Source organism: Scatophagus argus, chromosome 22 (genome assembly GCF_020382885.2).
Source record: "Scatophagus argus isolate fScaArg1 chromosome 22, fScaArg1.pri, whole genome shotgun sequence".
NCBI classification, from domain to species: domain Eukaryota; kingdom Metazoa; phylum Chordata; class Actinopteri; family Scatophagidae; genus Scatophagus; species Scatophagus argus.
The window spans coordinates 5,550,660-5,570,173 of NC_058514.1; the positions used below are offsets into that span (position 1 = coordinate 5,550,660).

The window sequence follows — 19,514 nt, forward strand, 5'->3', positions numbered from 1 at the left end:
ATAGTGGTGTCTGTTATTTGTTTGTGTGATTCCAAGTGCCTGCCTTTTCTGCATTGTTTTGTGTTGTGATATGCATATTTGCACAAATAATTTCCCAAGGCATGGCCCCGCAGACTAGCACTCACCTGACTTAAACCTGCACAAGTGGATGATGAGTTCCTGACAACTTCGTGAGCCCAGAGCCAGTTCATCTTTATCCAAGACGCACGCACAGCAAATTATGACAATGCATGAGCCACACTCTGCATACCAAATGAGGACGTGCACATTAGGAAATGCTCAGCAGCACATAGGGCTGAAAGGATGAAAGCCGTCGGTGTGTTTCAAGAAAGGTATCTGGTGAATAAGGATGTATTTCATACAAGTCATCACATTAATGATCCTTCAGCATTTCACAAATTGATTTGTTTGCAGCATAGGCATCAGGGGTTGATGATTGCAAATTGTTGAAATCATGAGAGAAATTAAAGAAGACAGCACAGGAAAGGAAAAAAAAAACGAACAAGCCAGGCTTCATGTCAGTCACTGAGTGGACATGGATTTATTGTTAAAGTGTGACTGGACTTGACTTGAAAGTAATTGGAGTGAATCTGTGGGTCACAGCAGATCATAAATCATCTTGTTAAAGCTGGTGATCCATAACACTGCACTGTCAGTGCCCTTTGACTGTATAAGCCCAACTAGAGCCAACTAGAACTCACACTGAGTCCAACTTATTTTTTATCATTCTCCAATGAGACATTGGAAATAACCTCAGAAACACAGTCACAATCAGACAAGATGGAGTCTCGGCATCTGTAGCACATTCTACACCAAGTACACCTACATCAGTGGAGAAATGAAGGCATCATACTGGAGAGTTTGGTTTTGGTTAACCATGTTGCATCGGTATGATCATACGTCTGTACATGTCTTTGCAAGAAACCAAAATTCCTCTAAACTGCAGTGTCTTCTTGGAGGAATCAACAAGTCTTTCATTCCTTAGAGATGTTCTGCCCAATCCATGCCAGCTCTATTCAGGAGACTTTTCTCAGTACAAGTCTATTAATCGAAACAGTAACAATATTTTTCAAAAAAAACGACATGACTTTGCTTAGGTTACAGGTTAAAATGACCTTTCAGAGATCTTTCAGCCTGTTATAAGGGAGACATGTGAGCAGGAGCAGCGGAGATTTTGTCACTTCAGATCATCATCAGCGAATCAGGGAACTGTTCATGATGTGGCGTGTTAGAATTTTACCTCCATTTAATCGACCACATATTACATGCACCCCCATACCGTCAGCTAATCCCACTTCACCATTTGCATGAATAAAGCATTGTAATTAGATTGGACTAAGGCGCTCCATCCATTAAGGCTTCCTGTGTGAAAATATAGGGAGGTTAGAACCCTCTTAAAGCTCATGTGTCATTTATTTGGCTTTCAAAGTGGAACATGGTCCGGGAACGCATTACATATGTATGTATATGTGCATATATATATATATATATATATATATTTCGGTGTGTGAATATACACACATAAATGCACACTAGTGTGCTCTGAGGAAGAAAGAAACACACTAGCTTTTTTTAAAATTAGATTTATAAATGAAGGACGTTCCTGATTGGGACGCCTGCAGCCCAGTGTCATTAAAGTAAGTGTGTGGCAAAGCTGGAGCATAATGATGCAACTACACCACATCTGTGTGTGTGTAAGGTAAGGCAAAGCATTCGGGAAGCATTTCATCTGACATGTTTTCCAAAAAGTGCTTTCTCCACAAAACACCGAGGATGAATGTGTTTGGTGTTTATGTGTGTGTATTTATACTCCTATTCCCCTCACTGCATTCATCAGCAGTTGTTGTAGCAGTGGGTGGCCAATGAGGTGTTTGAGCACCCCTCCTTCCCTGACCCCCTCCACAATCCCACTAGCTTTTTTCTTCCTATGCTGGTGTTTTTCTTCAAATTTGACATGCTAACGAAGGTTTTCCTGTCTGCTGTTAGTTGGCAGCTGCTCGGCTGTCTCTGCACAGATAACCCTTAGAAAACAGCATCGTTATTTATATTTTCTTGTTCTACCACCAGCATAAATAATATTAGGTGTTACTGACAACTCACCACAGCAGTAGCAAGTAAAGGTGTGTATTTAGAGGTGAGGCTGTGGTGCTGCGCTGCCTCCCACCAAGCTGTTTGTTTGGTAGTAGAGCAACATGCACAGTAAGCAGAACTTGCTCATTTCAAACACACTGACTGCATTCATGTGAAGAAAGCAGGTTAGTGGGAGAAATCATGTTAAGATGGAAATCAGATAGAGTAGTGTTTACCTGAGCTGCAATATCCTGATTAACCCCAAATTTACATGCAGATGGTCTCCTTTTAACTCAGTGCTGCCACGTTCAAAGTGTATTAACGATACATGAAGCTGCAGCTCGAAAAGTTTTTTTTTTTTTTTCCTGTTCAGAGCATTTGGACTGATGGGCTGTTGAGAGGACAGACTGCAGAGTGAAAGCACACAGTGTTTCCCTACTATTTGCACATAACTCAGATTTTAAAAATAGCCTACTGCTCGACTGTGAAAACCAACTTATTTAGACTTATTCGTCTTAGTGTGAATTCAATTGGACTTTGGAACTACCTAAGTATTCATTTCATACTCTACTGTCTTAATTTCTATATTTTCCCAAGGATTAACCAGATCCAGATGTAAGTACTCATCCTCTGCAGTGAAAGTGGTCCATTTCTTTCATTTCCGTGGGAAGTTTTCCCCTCACGTTCCTCAGGAGAAAGTCTCGATCCAGCTTCTCTTAATCCCTGATTTAGAAAAACTAAAATTCTTATGCACTTTAGGTTAAAGGAAGCATTGAATTACATGGTGGCCACTTGCTGTAATTGCTTCCACATACTTCATACACCCTAAAGCCAGGCACAGTCGTGTTTGTGTGCAAACATACACACAACACATACACACAAATAAACTGTACATACTGCACAAACACCAGGAAGTGGCTCTCTTGGAGATGCACATATTTAGGGTGCTTACCATCAACTCCCCAGTTGCAACTGATGGGCACAAATGAAGCTGCCACTTACCGCAGTTATGGAATTCACTGAGCTCTGACTCACTGTCTGATTTCCAACAACTCGTAGCATATCGACAGCCATATTTTCGCCTTGAATCAACCGTAATCAGGCTGCCACACATGATATGATGGGCCACGAAGTCCCCTTTGAGCAGATGGATCACTCCATTCACAGCTGTATTTCTCCAGCTTAAACCGGCATTAGCTTCACTGGCTAACAACTACATAAACAGCATATTATTTAGATTTTTGCTTACAGTTTGTAAAGAGCATTCGGGGCATAACATGGGCTTTGAACTGATGGATTGTGGCATCCCATTACTGCTGTAGTATTTAAGAAAAACATCCTCAAATAACAATGTCTTATCTCCTTATCCGAAGATCAAGTTTGTCTTCATTTGTTTTACGCTTTGTTTGAGAAGCTGTGTGCTCCAAAAAAAAAAAAAGGATTTGTGTTGTTTGTTTGTTCAGTCAAGGTTTGAAGTATCTTCTCTAAGGCAGTGATGCAATTTAAGTGGAACCTTTTTGTAATAAACCATGTGGCAGCATGCAATAAAGTAATTAATCCCATTTTTTCATAACAAAAGGAAGGAAATGGATTATAAGAAGCACTCCCATTTAGTTACAAAAAGCATAAACAACCTTCAGAAAAGTCCTCAATTTGTTTCTGTGCATAAGAGGCACACAATTATTTAGTTCATTCGTACTGGTGCATTTATGTTGGATAAGACGCATGTGTATTCATGTGCTGCCTTAGGACCAGCCCTCCGTCAGTCACAGCTCATAGTCAAGCCAGCATCTTGCACCTCTGTAGATGAGAGAATTAGAATGAATTTTAAACCTGTCTGACACAATCAGCGCTTTCTCCATGGGGAGTGGATACTCATATTTTAAACTGGATCAAATGATTATAGAGGTAAAACAGCAAACATGTCAATGTCAAAGTAAGACGAAAACAGCCCAGAGTGATGTAACCAAATGCAACTAATGGCACTGGAAGTGTAAATTGAAGTCTGCCTCCATCTCACTCACGTCTGTGTCTTTGTCAGGAGGCCAGTTGGAGAGTCTGATGGAGACCATGAGAGCAGAGATCGCCGCCCAGCCGCCAGTGGAAGGATCCTACTCTGCACGCAGGGGAGAGTACTGCATAGCCAAGTTTGCTGATGGCGAATGGTGAGCAAATGATATCTGTGGTGACATTTAAAAGCCTTACAGTGACCTTTAACCATTAGCAAGGCTCCAAACCTAATCCTGAACCTCATGCTTTACTTAAATCAAGCAGTTGCTCTGGTGAAAACCGGCACAAATGACTTTCCAGGGTGTTTATGATTACCTGAAACAAACTCTGCCACCCCTGAGTCATTTTACACCAGTTTTATGAGCTTTCATTTTCCACGAGACATGTACTTTTGCGTGGTTTTCTGCCTCTCAGGAACACCTGATGTTTCATTTTTACCTTGTCTTCATTTAAGCCTGTGATGCATTAACTGCAGACACCCACAGGGTGTAATTAGCTCACTGCCACTGCTTTGGCCCTTTTTAGAATCAGCAGCCGCTTGACAGTAACACACACACACACTCACACACACACACACACCTCTTCATGTCGTCGCCTCACCGGAAGTTTACAGATGGTCATGGGGACAGATAAAAGTCACGGTGATCGAGGGAGGGAGAGAGGGTGTCTATGTCAAGTAGGTGACGGCGAAGAAAATCAGAAAACTGATTAAAAAACCAAATGTTCCCAAGACACAGGTGCTCTTCTTTCTTTCCTCCATCCTTCACTCCATCCTCCTCTGCATGTTTTTAAGGGGCAAATGTAAAGTTGTTCTCTCGCCGCAGCCAGCAATCAAAGTCAATGAGTATTTCAAACAGGCCATCTGTTGTTAACCTTCATTTTCTACAGCTTTTTTTTTTGCGTTAAAGAAAAGTCTGTCTTCCTGTTACTTTCTTGTCATCCTGCTCCAAGTCGGATTTCTTTTTTCCCCAGTCATATATTATTCACTGAACTAATTATTTTCATGTTCGTATTGTGTGTCCACATCTTTGTATTCTGCGATGCTTGCGGAATGTGGGCTTGTTTCATTAGGGGGCTAATTAGAAATCCGTCACTTTCAGAACACCACTGAATGAGCGTAAATACAGTCGCTCTCGTTCTTTGTCTTCCTGTTATCCACTTATTTGGTTTTAACTTTGTTCTCTTTTCTCTTTCTGTGCCCGTTTGCCTCTGATTATTTGGCTTCCTCCTGTGGTCCTTGGTTCTCGGCCAATTTGTCCTCGCCGCTCTCTTTTTATTTGTCCGAGTTGAGAGTCGGACGAGTGGCAGTCAGATGAAGAGAAACTTTCTGAATTGAGTCTGATGAGAAACATGCTCCTCTGTAGCTTGCGTGACTTAATGCTGTGTTCTTTTAATTCATCACTCTGTGCGTCCTTGTAATATCAAGTTTATTTCCGTTCAAATTCAGCTTGCCGAATGTGCTGGAATAGCAAACCTTGCGAAGTGAAACTGCTGGGTTTTTGTGATTAGCGCTAATGCACTAAAGTTATTTGCCACAAGGCAAAAATAGGTATAAATTTCTGTTCTTTATTGCAAAGAGGCCTCTGTGCAATTTTCACAGCCCTGCCATGTCCTGATAGATCCCCCCTGTCCCCCCTCAACCCCCCACCCCCGGCCTGCTCATCCTCTCCTCCTCCTCCTCCTCTTCTTCCTCTCCCCGATCACAACAGACAGATCCTCCAACACCTTCTCCCCAGGGAAATAAGCACGGAATCATTTACTCATCTCCTTTTCCTCTTGTGCCCTCTGTCTTCATCTCTGTTTCCCTCTGCTCTCTTCTCTCTCTCTCTCTCTCTCTCTCTCTCCCTCTCTCTGTCTTTCTCTCTCTCTCAATTATTCTTTTACTGCTGCAGGTACAGAGCCAGAGTGGAGAAAGTTGAGTCACCAGCGAAGGTTCATGTCTTCTACATTGACTACGGCAACGTGAGTAACTTCAAAACCATCAATTTGACCGTTTGGTACAAAAGTTGAATTGACACCATTAGAACGACTGTTTGGAGTTTTGTCAAAGCCAAATCCACAGCCAGAAAGAATCTGGTAACTGAAGAGGGATTTCTTGCACCTATTCAGACACCAGTTGTTTGCTTATTTTCACATTCAAAACAGCCCAACAGACTTTATTCATCCTTTCTGCCTGAGTTTTTAGGACAAATATGAAGCAGGCTTGTTTGCTGTTCCCTTTATTGTTTGTGGCCGAAGCAAAGAGAGCCACTGAGTGTATCATTTATATTCCTTTTCATTACATTGACAAAAGCAGAGAACTCTCCTCTCTTTCTCGATCTCTTTTTTTAGTCTGATGACGAAGGCATTTCATCCTTGCGAGTGCGTTATTGTGTGTCGTTCTACCCACGTGCATACCCATGCTTGCATCACCAAGCGGCTCATGCAGCCAACCCCAGGCCTGCGGGAGATTTCCCATGATGCAGTGGAGCGGCACAGTGTGTGACTGACCTCAGAGAAGGAAGGGTGGGGGGTGGGGGGGCCAGCTCGAGGTTTGGCTGGCAGACGCGATGTGTCCTGGCATGTTGCTGAAAGTGTGATTCTCCGAGGCCGACCTGGCACACAAAAAAATGGAGCTGATATCTACCTCGCCCTTTGTAGTTTTTTGCGTCACTTCAGGTTGAGTCATTCTGGCCTTGATTTCATGCCTCTGTGTCATGAGCTATTAGTTGGTAATATTGCCACCTGTCTGAATGATTATGTGGTCGTTAGCAAACACAGCAGAGCACTTTTGTCTTTCATTTTTAATGCCCACATTTACAGTGCTGTCAAAATCTAATACGGCCTTGATAAATCTTAGGTTGTGATCTATAATAAATGTTCAAGGTAGTCTCTGTCTAGACTGTACAGTCCAATGAACACATTAACCTAAGATATGGGGGTCATCAAATTAACTTCCCACTTCTAACGACCGTATTTGTCTGACTTTCCATCAGCCTGTAGGTGATCAGTGACTGGTCATTGCTCACATTGGCCTTATACCTGTCAGAATGCTTCAGCTTTATGGCTTCATATCAGTGAAATGTGGTACATATTTTTCATGGTAATGTGTATTTTGTTTAAATTTGGGAAACAAGCTGAAGTTGCAGTCAGCTGTAGAGATGACAGCACCTGTAGGCCCGTGAGCTCTGAACACAGAGAGGAGACATGTTGACTCAAAACTTGTTAATGTGAAGCCTGTAGTCAGTGCATATAGGAAGCTGAGTTACTGTCTCATAAGAACTTTATAGTCCTCCCTCAGTCATCATTGTATTCGGATGCGCACTGGCAGCTAGTGCTGCCTTTTCTACATTTTGCTGGTTTTGGTGTCGGTGCTTTCTAATCTGACAAGAGTCTTGTGACTGTCAACTTGACATCTATTGTCGTCTTTACTCTAAGCTTGTAGCTGAGCTAAAGAGCAGATGGAGCTTAGTGAAAGGCGCCTCAGTACTGCTGTAGAAACAGCTGTGAAATGATTGGTAAGGTGACATAAACACACATGCAGGCCTTTAGCTACAAAATGGCATCTGTCCTTCTTTCACAGTTGTAAACTATCGGCATTAAAGCGAGATTTCGGAAATGATTCAGAATCAAGGAATAATACTAATAGATTTCATGGCACAGGTTGGGTTTACCGCCTGAGTGCTTGCTGTGTTTTGTTTTGAGCATGTCCTTCACTTGGAGAGCTGTTTGATTTCAGAGATGAGTTCTGTAATGTCACATATTCAGAAAGTACTTTCATCACAAGCTTTGATGACTATGATGACTTAACAAAGCCGACATTTCTGCCTTAATCTCCGTTGGCTTCCTTTAGTGTAGCTGCAGCAGAAGATGGATGTCTCTGTCACGTTTGCTTAGACGTAGTCATCATCACAAACACGCCACAGTATTTGTAGACTTGTTATTGATAATACAGGAACAAATGTCACTGTGTGTCTGCCTGTCGTTGCACAAATAAAACACCATGAAGGCTGTCTCGGAAAGCGTTCTATATTTGGTCTGATTTCTGTCCTCCGTTCATCCTCCCTCAGAGAGAAGTTGTGTCGTCCTCTCGTCTGGCTGCCATCCCCCCTGCCTTCAGCACCCGGACCCTGCCAGCACAGGCCACCGAGTACGCCTTCGCCTTCATCCAGATCCCACAGGACGTAAGTGCACGGAACGAGCGCGCGTGCAGAGTTGGAGATATGTGTCGCAGCTGAAAGCTTCAAAATTAAGTTTTGCGATATCTGCTTCCTCAGTCTCATTTTCTGCCAGCTTCTGAAAGTTGACTTTTCTGGCAAGACATAAAAACTGTTTGAGTTTCACTTATCTCACAAGGTGATAAGTCCATAACTGACAGACGGGGTCGAGTTTTTATTCCAGGCAAGTTTTAGTGAAAATCACACTCATGCATAATGCATGTTGTACTGTGCAGACAAAGCAATGACAAACAGTAAGTCATTCATTTACTTGGTTGCAATAAATTAACGAATAACTGACCTGATAGCAGAGAGACATTAATGTTTTATAAACTATTTGCTAATGTAAACTGTATTTCTTTACTGGGCCAGACTCCCACACGCCCCCTACACCAATACAAACCTGTCAGGTACTTTATGTGCATGTGTCTGTGCATATAAATGTCCATCTGATAGCCAAGCAGCAGTTACTTTTTTTTTCTGCAGCCCTAATCTTCTTGTTTACATCCGAGTGTGTTTACTCAACCTTCAGTGCCCACTTGTGTGCCTGTTTGTCTGTGTGTGTGTGAGCGACTATATTTCGTGTGTGTCAGCGGGTCAACTCATTGGTTGCCTCCTGAGCCAGCAGCATCCTGAATAGTTTGTGCAGATAAAAACATGTTTTCTTTTGCTCTGTGCCCGCCTGGCACAGGTCTTAAGCCCCGTCTTTAGTTGCTTGTTGGTGCGCGTGCATTGTGTGTGTACGTTTAAAGGGTTTTGTTCCACTTGTCATGGATAAAGTGGGGAACATTTGCAGAATTGTGTTGCCATATGTTCTTGTATTTAATTATATATATTAGATATTTTATAATTAACTGCTGCTCTTCATAATGGACATTGTTTGCTGCCATTTTGGATTACTTATCTGGGTTCAGCTGCCAGTGTAGTGAATACGTTTGGCTGAAGTGATTGCAGTCCAACAGTCCTGTAATGAATGCTACCTTCATGAAGGTTACAGTGTTGCGTTTTGCTGAACTGGTTCTGACCTCATGCTTAGTTTAGCGGCTGCAGTCTGTGGTGCTGCTGAACTGTATTGCCTTATACTTAAACATCTCTTTGGATTATCTTTATTATATTAGTATAAAATGTTATTTTAATCTATTAAGTCTTTACCAGATTTTCTTTTTTTAAAACCACTGTAGACCGTGACTTGTTTGTGGTCCTGTTTTGTTTCTGAAACGTTTAATCAAATTGAATATTTTACAACTGACCTTACTTTTGAAGAATTTGCGTGTGTGTGTGTGTGTGTAAGCTTGTAGTGTCTGCATGCATGCTGTTACCTGTCTGATGAGTCATGGTCTCCTGAAGGATGAAGTGGCCCATCTGTTAGTCCAGCCCAGGGAACAGAGGCATCACCTACACTTCCCAGACACATGCATGCACACACACGCACACGCACACACACACACACCACCAAACCTGCCACCTGATGCTCTGAACAGAAAGTCTTTCTTTTCTCAGCGCACGCACAAATGCACACACTCAAAGCTGTGCCCCGTGTTGGAAGCTGACACACCTTGCACCTCTTCCTGTCATGCTCTCTCTGTCACTCTGCATCTGTCTGAACCTTTTCCCGTTTGTTCTGTTTTCCTCTTGGTTTTCCTTTCCTGTGTGTTCCATCTGCTTTACCTGAAGCTTTCGGTGTGTCACTCACACTGACAGCACGGTGCCCCACTCGTATTGCACCTTTGCTGCTGCGCACAGGAGAGGCTGTTGCCTTTGTGTGGCAAATCTGCCACCTGATGCCCTCAACAGAAAGTCTTCCTTTTCTCAGCAAAAAAAAAATCCTGTCGCTGGGATGAGATCATTCAGCTGCTTTGCAGTGCAGCTTCTATCTATTTTCTATTGAATAACAACATCATCAAAAACCAGTAGGATCGAGGTGCATTCTCACTATCCTTCCCCCATTCCCTCGCTTGCCTGAAATATGTGATTATAACAAAGCAGGCGAAAAAGCGCAAGTTACCTCCATGACATCTGCGACAGTTGCCCCCCAGCAGAGGTAGCACATTTTTAGCACTATTTAATCCAGTTTTATTATGGATGTTGTGAAGTCCCAGTTGCCTGTACTCAGGACATACTGACACCTCTTTATTATGCCTGGTCGGCTAATTAAAGAAAGTAGTTGTGCCGTGAGTGCGCTTTCAGAAAAAGATGAACAAAATAAATTCTCAGAACGGTGACACACACAAAAAAACGTCCTGGTCCACAGTAACCACTCTAACAGCAGAGCTTTGTAGACAACTGAAAAGGTTTTCTCCAGCTGTTAGACATCTTTCCAAATTATTTATTTTGACTCATTAACTTTACCTAAAATGAGTCAGGGTAAAAATCTGGGCTGAAAAACCCCTTTTGACACCACACACTTACCTATCCTTTTTTTCTGAATAATAGACACTATTCTACACAGGCAAAGTTCCTGTCAAGTTGCTTAATGTCAAGACAAGAGTTACTGATTTTTTTAATGTGGGCACATACTGTTAAATGGGGGAATAAAATGTAGAAAACTTTTCCTCAAAGCAGGCAGGAAAATCTTTCTGTTTTGTATCAGCACTAGAATTAAGCTCATATATATACCCAGCTGCTTACCTGATTATAATTATTTACAGTAAATAAAATGCAAATAATTTAGTCTGTTCCTAAAACACTGAACCAGGTTTGTTCTGAGCATATGGTCGACAAGAGCGGGTCAAGAGAAGGCTCTCATTAATTTTGTATTTCCCCCTCACAAGTGTCAAAGCGTTCTTGTTCTGCAATACTCTCTCCCTGCGTTTCTGTCTCATCTCTCCTCATGTGTCTTCCCCCCACCACACACACACACACACACACACACGCACGCCCTGAGCTCCCCTGCAGCGCCTGTGACAAGTTGACCGGGGGGGAGAGCAGGGACAAAAGAGGCCCTTAGTTTTGCGCCTTGAACAAGCTTCCCTGCCCACACACGCTCGCTAACGCATACACCAGACACACACGCACGCACTTACCCAAGGGCGGCTAGCTCGAAGGGGGTTGCCATGGAGACAAGACCAGGGCGAGAGAGAAGGGAAGCGAGGAGATGGATGGTGTAGGGAAGAGATGGATGATGGCCAGGGACTGATTTTTTTTTTTTTGATTTTTTTTTTGATTTTTTTTTGTTTGTTTTGTTTTGTTTTTAAGAGTCTTCCTGCCTCTAAAGATGCAGCTCCTTTGTTTTTCTCCCCTTTGGTCACCCAGACTGCTGGAGGACTTGGGGTCAGGATTGCATTGCAGCTGTTCCACCTCCTCCTCCTCCACCATGTGTTCAATCAAACGATGCCCTTTCACATTCGAGAAGGTTAGGAATGAGAGCGAGTGAGGTAACTAACTGAAGAACGAGAAGAAAAGAGAAGAAAGGGACACGGTGAGGAGGAGGAGGAGGAGTGAGAGTCAGACCATTAGGTAGTTCAGGCTAACGAAAATCTCTCAAACTGGTCGAGTAGATAATTGCTGTCCTACATGACTGGCGGATTACTGTGTGCACGATCAATCGATTGGTGGAGGGAGCCCCCCCACCCCAACAGAAGTGCACATATTGTGTCAGCCATGTATTTGTGTGTATGCGTGTCATCACGATAAAATACTAATTTTCATGTTCACCTGTTTTCCTCCCTTTCTTCTCCCCTTCTGATCGTCTTCCATTATCTCCTCATTCTTCTGTTTTTCCCACTTCGATGCCACCTCCTCTTTCATCCCTCTCCAACACCCTGCTTCTTCAGGAGGACGCCCGTGCGGACGTGGTGGACTGCATTGTGAGGGACGTCCATAACAGCCAGTGCCTGTTGAACGTGGAGTACATGGGCGCCACCTGCCCACATGTCACACTACAGTTCGGGGACACCAAGGATGACGTGGGCCTCGGCCTGGTCAAGGAAGGCTTGGTGATGGTGGACGTCCGCAAGGAGAAGCACCTGCAGAAGATGGTAAGTGAAGAGCTTATGCATGTGGTGATGGGAGAGCAGTGTTAGATAAATTTGGATTTAGGAGCTGATGTTGGAGCTACTTAATGCTGTTTCTCTGCCTGGGTTGGTTTGGTTGAAGCGTTTGGCAACCAGTCACTTTCCCTGTCCAAGTGGGACGGAACACTGGGCAGTCAACCAAAACATTGCAAAGCAGATTCGGCTTTCTGTTTGATGCAATTGCTGACTGACAGCGATTGTTGTTTGTAGTTGGCGTGAGATGTGAGTTTGTTGTACTTCCAGGTGCATTAAAGGTACTGGACTGTGTGTGTGAATTATGTGAACTGGTCATTTACATAATGTACGTGTTTGGTGCATCGTCAGCTGATTTCCCAGCTGTGACTGCATGTGAGAGTGTCTGTCTTTCAAAATATTTTTTCTCTTCCTCCTTCTTGTTATTAAGCGGCTCTCGGTGCTGGCAGAATGCACAGTAGGAATCAATAATCGTGCCACCGCTTTAAATGGACAATAGTGTCGGCTGATTGGATGGAAGCAGGTGCTACATAACTTGGGGCACACAGTAAATGTTTAGCATTCCTATTGACAAAAGGCCCCATGTGTATTATTTAATGTTAAAAGGTCCATATGCAGCCTGTGGCTTTCTGACAGTCCAATAATTACCACATTTCTATGCTAGCATGCATCTACCCACTCATTTCCTCAGACTTTGTCATTTATAGATTCTTTTTGATGAATGAAAGCTAGCATTACATCAAATGCCTGTAGGTTTTGTAATGGCACAAGAGACATAATACCTCTCCTTGCTTGTCAGTCCACAGCCATGCAATATACACTCACACACCTCTACAATTAGCCTGAGACGGCGGCCATTTTGTCAAACCATGAAGCGTCGCTCATTTACTTTTCCTCTCATTATGCTAATTCGCCCAGCAGACTCAAAGCCACTCTGTACATGAAAGATAAAGAAAAATGGGGGATATTTATTCCTGCTGCAATTACTGCTTCAACACTGCCGCGATATTAGTCACTCTGCTGTTTATTTAAAAACTGAAGCGCACAGAGGAATGGAAAAATATGTCCACCAGAGTGTAATTCATAAACATAATCAAAATGTATAGAGCCTGGTGGGAGGAACACATTTGTAAATACAGTCTTTCACACAATTTACTAAGTCAAACGTGGAGGCTCATTTTTGTTCACACTGAACCCCGGCGATAAAAGCACTTCCCGCCTCACAGTCAGTCAATAAAGCACTGTGCTTCATTGTCAGAGCTTTCTGACCTCTGACCCCTGAAGAGTAGCCGAGGACCGTAATGCAGTCTCCGGGTAATGGACCCTATAGACAAAGGACAGTGATTAAATCCTTCCAGCCATGCCACTAATAGGCTTATAGACTGCACAGATTTAGGTATTGTTGGTTCAAGTGGTTTCTCTTTAGTATTCTACAACTGTCTCTCCAGCATTTGCTTCTTCCTTGCGGTCTACAGATGAATGTTTTGATCTGGAGAAAGCTTAACAAGCAGCAGTGTTGCCAATGTGCTTACAAGTGAGTGTTAAAGTAAGCTCCACAGCATTTCTTGTTGATAATTCCTCCCATCAGGTCTGCTCAAGAGCAATCAGGCCACTAAATAGAGCAAATGTGCTCCAGATTCTGTATACAGTAGCTGCATCACCCAGCTCGAGGTTCACTATTAGAGATGAGGCATGTATGTATTATGTCAGGCTCAATATCTAACAGTGATGTTCCTTTACTGTTCTGAAAGTCTTTGCTAGAGATGAAAAAATGTTGTGAACATCATTTCAATTCAGTCAATAATTCAGTCGATTTATTGTTTTGTTCATTTTTCGAGTAAAAACTCTTATTATTTATTAATATTTTTGGCTTTTGGACCAGTGGTCAGACAAAACAAGACATTTGTAAATGTCACTTTGGATTCTGGAAAATTAGAATGAACGTTTTTAAATATTTAGATGTTTTATAGACAAAACATTCAATTAGCTGAGAAAATAATCCAAAGATTAATTGAACTGAACTGCAGCCCAAAAACGGAGAGTGACAGTCTTCTTTCACTTTCACCCATTTTCCCTATTTGCTATGCGCTTTTGGACTTGTTTGCTGCTTTATTCTGTTCATTTTCTGTGTACTAGCTTTATTTGTAATCTAGCAGAGCTGACCCACAGTCATTTGTTTGTAAGGCGTATTTCTGGCTCAAAGATTCATGAGCAGCACTGCAGCTGCTGCTGGTGTCACAATAGAAAACCTTATCTTGTTGGAGTAGCAGAGCCAAAAAATGTTCTAAGATACAACCTTTTGTTGACCTCTGGATCCGTGCCCCTATTCTTCCCTTCTTTCATAGGAAGTCCCCCTCGAGCTTGTGATAGTGTAGTATCCGAGCTGGCTCACCCCGAGCTCTTTCTCTCCTCCTTTCTCTCTTTTCACTCATCCAGACTATCAGCCTCCTTGTAAAAGTGACTTTTGTCCTTCCTATCTGCTCCATTTTAGCTTCATTCTTTATTCATTATCCATTCCAGGGGATTGGAACATGGTCATTGTAATCTGTACTCTAGTGCTAAGCATTGCATAACAGATGGGCTGTAATGTTCACTGGCACTTCAGTGACTATCAATAGTCAGTCATAAGTGCACTGAAGGTTAACAACAGTCTTTGAGGGTGGCATTGTCCCAAGAGAGGGAGAGCAGAGAGGGATATTCATCTATTTGACAGGTTTTATTTTTTTCCCCTGTGCATTTCTGCTTTAAGCCCTACATTCACTGATGCCCACTACGTGCACCATATGGATGACAATTGTTGAAGCTATAGTATCATGGCAAAGGATAAACAGTCATTGTGAAAGTGCAGGCGAAAAGACGATCATATGCATGCCAGCTGCTGCTGTCGGATTGGAGGGAAGTGGCATGGGGGGTGGGAGGCAGGAACAGAGGAAGGAGGAGGAGGGTGGATGAACAGTAAGCCAAATTATGATTGATGTGCTGTACTTAGTGACAGGAAACTTAGTGTGTGACCCCGATGTGTGGGTGGACGATAAAGTATGGGATTAAAGTTCAACTGACCTTTTAGTCCAACAGAACAGATTGACCCAAAAATACAGACCGACAACGGAGTGCTTACCTATACACATGTCTGTTCATCCATTACACTTAGTGTGTGCACACACAAACTGTATTTACACTGATCATACAGATTTAATGTCATAGTATAAAGTTTAATCTGCCATACATCTGTCATATGGTAGCGTCCTTCTGCACACGCGTTACATTTAGATGATTATCAGTAAGGGATCTCATTGATTTATCACCAGAGCTGCTGACAACTCGTGGGACATCATGCATGTACATTACATTATATACAGCAGCTTCAGTAATTCAGCCATCATGGGCCAGTAACCTGAACCTCAACATCTGTTTTGTCTTACGGCATCGCATTACCCAGTGTCCTTCTGCCTGCTCGTCCTCTTTATGTCTCAGGAATCAGGAATTTAAAATTTACATATGCAGAGCTTGAGCAAAGCCTTGAGATTTCTGTGGAAATCAACTTTTAATGAGCATGTAGTGAAGGTTTTATTTTACGGTTTTATTTTATCGTTCCCTAAGGCGCGTCACTGCTGTGCTCTGTAGTCAGTCAGGTACATGCTAAACAATAATGGCAGCCATATTTAGAGCAATATCAACCATGTGATTTGGTCTGATTGCCCCTGTTGGCAACTGCTGTTCTCAAGCTGGGAAAGAAAATCTGTATTTCTTCCCCCCAAGTATAAAAACTAGCAAATGCGTGAATAAGAGTGCATTGATTTTCTCCGTCACAAACAGCAAGGATGAAAGTGAGTGTGGAGTTTAATCAATAGGGCATCAGCAAGCGCAGGAAAGCACTGATATTAATTTACCCAGAGGAGAAGCAGAACTTCATCAAAACTTGAAGGTATAACTTATACTTTAAGTACAGTTACCCTGAAGTTCTCGCAGCCCAGATGTGACTGTTAATATAATGTCAACTCTGGCAACCAAAAAGCATGTGTGTGTTCTGTTCTTCCTTCTCGCTCCGACCTCTGAGACTCACACACTGACCTCATGCCTTGTCCACCTCCAGGCCCAGCAGATAGACTGAGCCATTCCTAAACTGTCCTGGCACCATCAGCTATCCACTGCCAGAATGGCAGGTTGCCACACTGGCACACGTTCACTCAGTGAAACACCACCTCTCTCTTCCTTCATCCTTCTGAAGGTGTCTTTCTTCCTCTCCTTATGTCCACTTCCACTACTTCACTCCTTTTTCCCTTCCTTCCCTTCCTGCAGCCCTCTTATTTTTCCAGGACTCTTCTCTTCATCGCTTCCTTCTTGTTTTCTCACCCCTTGTACTCTCCATTCCTCTTACTCCTCCATTTCTCCGCCTTCTGCACATCATTTCCTCACTATCGGCGTACTTGTCATTATTGCTTACTCTCCACTCACTACACCCGTCCTCCTCTCCTCGTGTTCCTTTTTGTTAACCTTTGCTCTTCGTGTTATCCAAACGGAGCTTGAGCACTTCATTTGGACGGCAATGGGGAGGTGGCTCGCTCAGCTTGTGTGTGTGTGACTGATTTGCATTTTGTCTGTCAGTGTGATGTCATGATGAACAGTAATCATGTAGAGAGGCACTCAGATCAGACCTGGTGTTGGCCTTACAATGCACTGTGATTTAAAATGCTGTTATGTGCAATTTGTTGCAACTTGCATCAGTCAATTATGCCCCGTGAACCCTCACTGCATCCATAGCCTTTTATCATTTTCTCTAAAGGCATGCACAAGTGAGACACAAAGTGTGTTTTTGCAGAGAAAGTGAAAAAGGTAGAGGGCTCAAGAGATAACTAGATCCACTAGACATTTTTTGTTCTACCTGCTTGGGTACACAAATTGTAAGTGCCTGCAGCAGCTATCTTTGACCAACACAAAGAAACTCCCAGACGTGATTCTTTTGGTCACAGACGTAGCTGAAATGAGTCTGTCGTGACAGCTCAATTGGAAGATGGCTGTGTGGTTAGAAGCGCTATCTTTTGTGCTCTGCTGCTTCTCACCGGTGTTTTCTATCAGCAGCCGCCGAACAACATGACTGATTCCAACTCTGGCAGGCCACCGGGTGCAAAGCAGTCTTGCCCAGTCACCTCGGCTAACTGACACCGGTGCTGGTCCCCAAAGTGCATTAGTGTTACAAGCTAATAATCTCCTGTTTGCTAATTACAAGTCAATTACAAACACGGAAGTGTCTGTCACTCCCTCGCCAGCGCAATTATTATCAATCACCAACAGCGACAGAGCCTGCTGTATCGACCTCAGCCTAGATTTTTTGTTTCCTACTGAGGGCATAAAATTTAGAAGTAACATTCACACACCTTTCACAAATGTTTGTTCATATTTGCTAAACAGCTGTATCAAAGTGTTGCAGCGGTGTGTGTGAGTGTGAGTGAGTGTGTGGTGGCTCCTAAGAGTGTAAGCTGCAGATGAGAGTCCTGGAATCTTTAATTACCCAGCGGCCCCATGGGAAATGTAGTTTCATTTCTTCCTTTTATCTTCTTTGACTGTATTGTTGCTGTATTCACACTGAGGCCTCGCTTTTCAGGACTGTGACGTAGCTTCTAGGGGACGGAAGGGCAGCCTTTAACTGGTGACTCGCATGAGATGCAGTTTGGTTTTTTGTTTTTTGTTTTTAATTTATCCCTATCTTTTCATATGAATTGCCTCATGGGTAGTGAAGTCTCCTTTACAGCTTGCAGTTAGAGTCCCCAGTGTAGTTGATAGCACAGCGGCTGCTTTCACAGTAATTGTGTTAATGAAGGTTGAAGCTGTAGATGAAGATGAAATGGCGTGCTTACAAGTGTAGTCACACCTCCAGCTGCATGTGGGGAATCCATACAGGAAATCAAGAAAGAGGCTCGCACACACACACACACACACACACACAGGATGCCTCCAGGGATGGGTTGTTCCATTTATCAGAGTGCAATTGTGCTGTTTGGCACACATACTCTACAGTTAGGTGGCTAATGTGATGCAGTCTGTGGCTATCATACTGGTAAGGCACTGGTTCACACTCCCGTGATGAGCCTTATGGGAATGTCAGGGGATCTAATACAGCAGGTTCAGTGCAACAAAACGAGGCGCCGCTGTTGTCGTATGTGAACTGTCCCCAAGCAGAGAGGACAAACACAGTACATGTTGGGGGTCCCTTCTGAGCTCACCCCGAACTGTTTACGTTAGAGGCAGGGACAAGACAATACCAATACTGAACAAAAACTACAATGACATGATGAAGAACATCATAAATAAAGGGCTGTTTTGTGTGCCTGAGTAGAGCCAGCAAGCACCCTGTGGATCAGGTTCCCATCATCTCCACCCCAACCTGATAATTCCTCACCATGTCATCTATAAATGGCTTTTACCCGAATCCAGACTACCAGTAGACTGACTTTAAGGTCGCTGCCCTCCCTTTTCGACCCTGTCACACCCCATCAAGAACCTCCAGCCTCATTTAAAAAAATAAATAAATAAATAAAATAATAATGTGGGTGTGTGTCAGCGTGACCGCTCCTCACCAACGGCTTAATACCTAATTCACAAGCAGAGTTAGAGGTGGGGCCTTTTAATGGACATTTTCTGCTCCCCTGTTATTAACTGTACACACACGCGCGCACACACACTTGCTCAGGCAGTTGCTTCCCCTGCTGCCACTGCTCTGAGGCCCTGTTTGACATGTCCTAGCTGACACGCGCCACTTCCCAAATGCCATCCCATCTTCTGCAGATGTATACACACAGACACACACTATATCTTCCCTCTCTCACACACACACACACACACACACACACACACACACACTGGGGATGAGTAGAGGACAGTTAGGAATGATGTTGTTCAAGCTTAGATTATTTTGATTTGTGTGACCACATGGGAGAGAGAAAACAGATATCGGAGAAACAGAAGAGCAAACTCTTTGTGCAGCCTATATGAAAGTGTGTGTGTCTAGGTGTGTGTGTGAGTGTGTGTGAGAGAGAGACGTATTTTCTATGATACATTAGTGCTTTACGTAAGACTTGTTTTCTCTCCAGTGCCTCTGGGAGAGCGCTGGAGAATGTTCTCAGTGATATCTGTTGTTGGTCCTTGCGTTTGTTGTGTGTGTGTGTGTTTGCGCACATGTTGTACATGTGTGTGTCCTCCTTAACTCTCTGAACCCATGCTGGTGGGCTTGTCATGCCACGTTCCCACCAGAGCG

The 19,514-nt window shown here is 43.3% G+C and overlaps 1 protein-coding gene and 1 long non-coding RNA gene across 2 annotated transcripts in view; one reads left to right on the top strand and one right to left on the bottom strand.

Moving 5' to 3' along the window:
• The window catches only part of snd1 (staphylococcal nuclease and tudor domain containing 1), a 157,874-nt gene that overhangs the window by 130,165 nt on the left and 8,195 nt on the right, over positions 1-19,514 (top strand). Inside the window, exons 19-22 of the mRNA XM_046378942.1 lie at positions 4,112-4,235; positions 5,973-6,042; positions 8,130-8,243; positions 12,050-12,253. Of these exons, the coding sequence (XP_046234898.1) occupies positions 4,112-4,235; positions 5,973-6,042; positions 8,130-8,243; positions 12,050-12,253 (512 nt within the window). The remainder of the gene's footprint in view (positions 1-4,111; positions 4,236-5,972; positions 6,043-8,129; positions 8,244-12,049; positions 12,254-19,514) is intronic.
• On the bottom strand, positions 8,238-12,056 carry LOC124053618. Its single transcript, XR_006842193.1, has 3 exons — positions 11,931-12,056; positions 9,596-11,658; positions 8,238-8,371 (listed from the first exon to the last, which is right to left on the bottom strand). It is a non-coding gene; the product is annotated as an uncharacterized LOC124053618 (long non-coding RNA).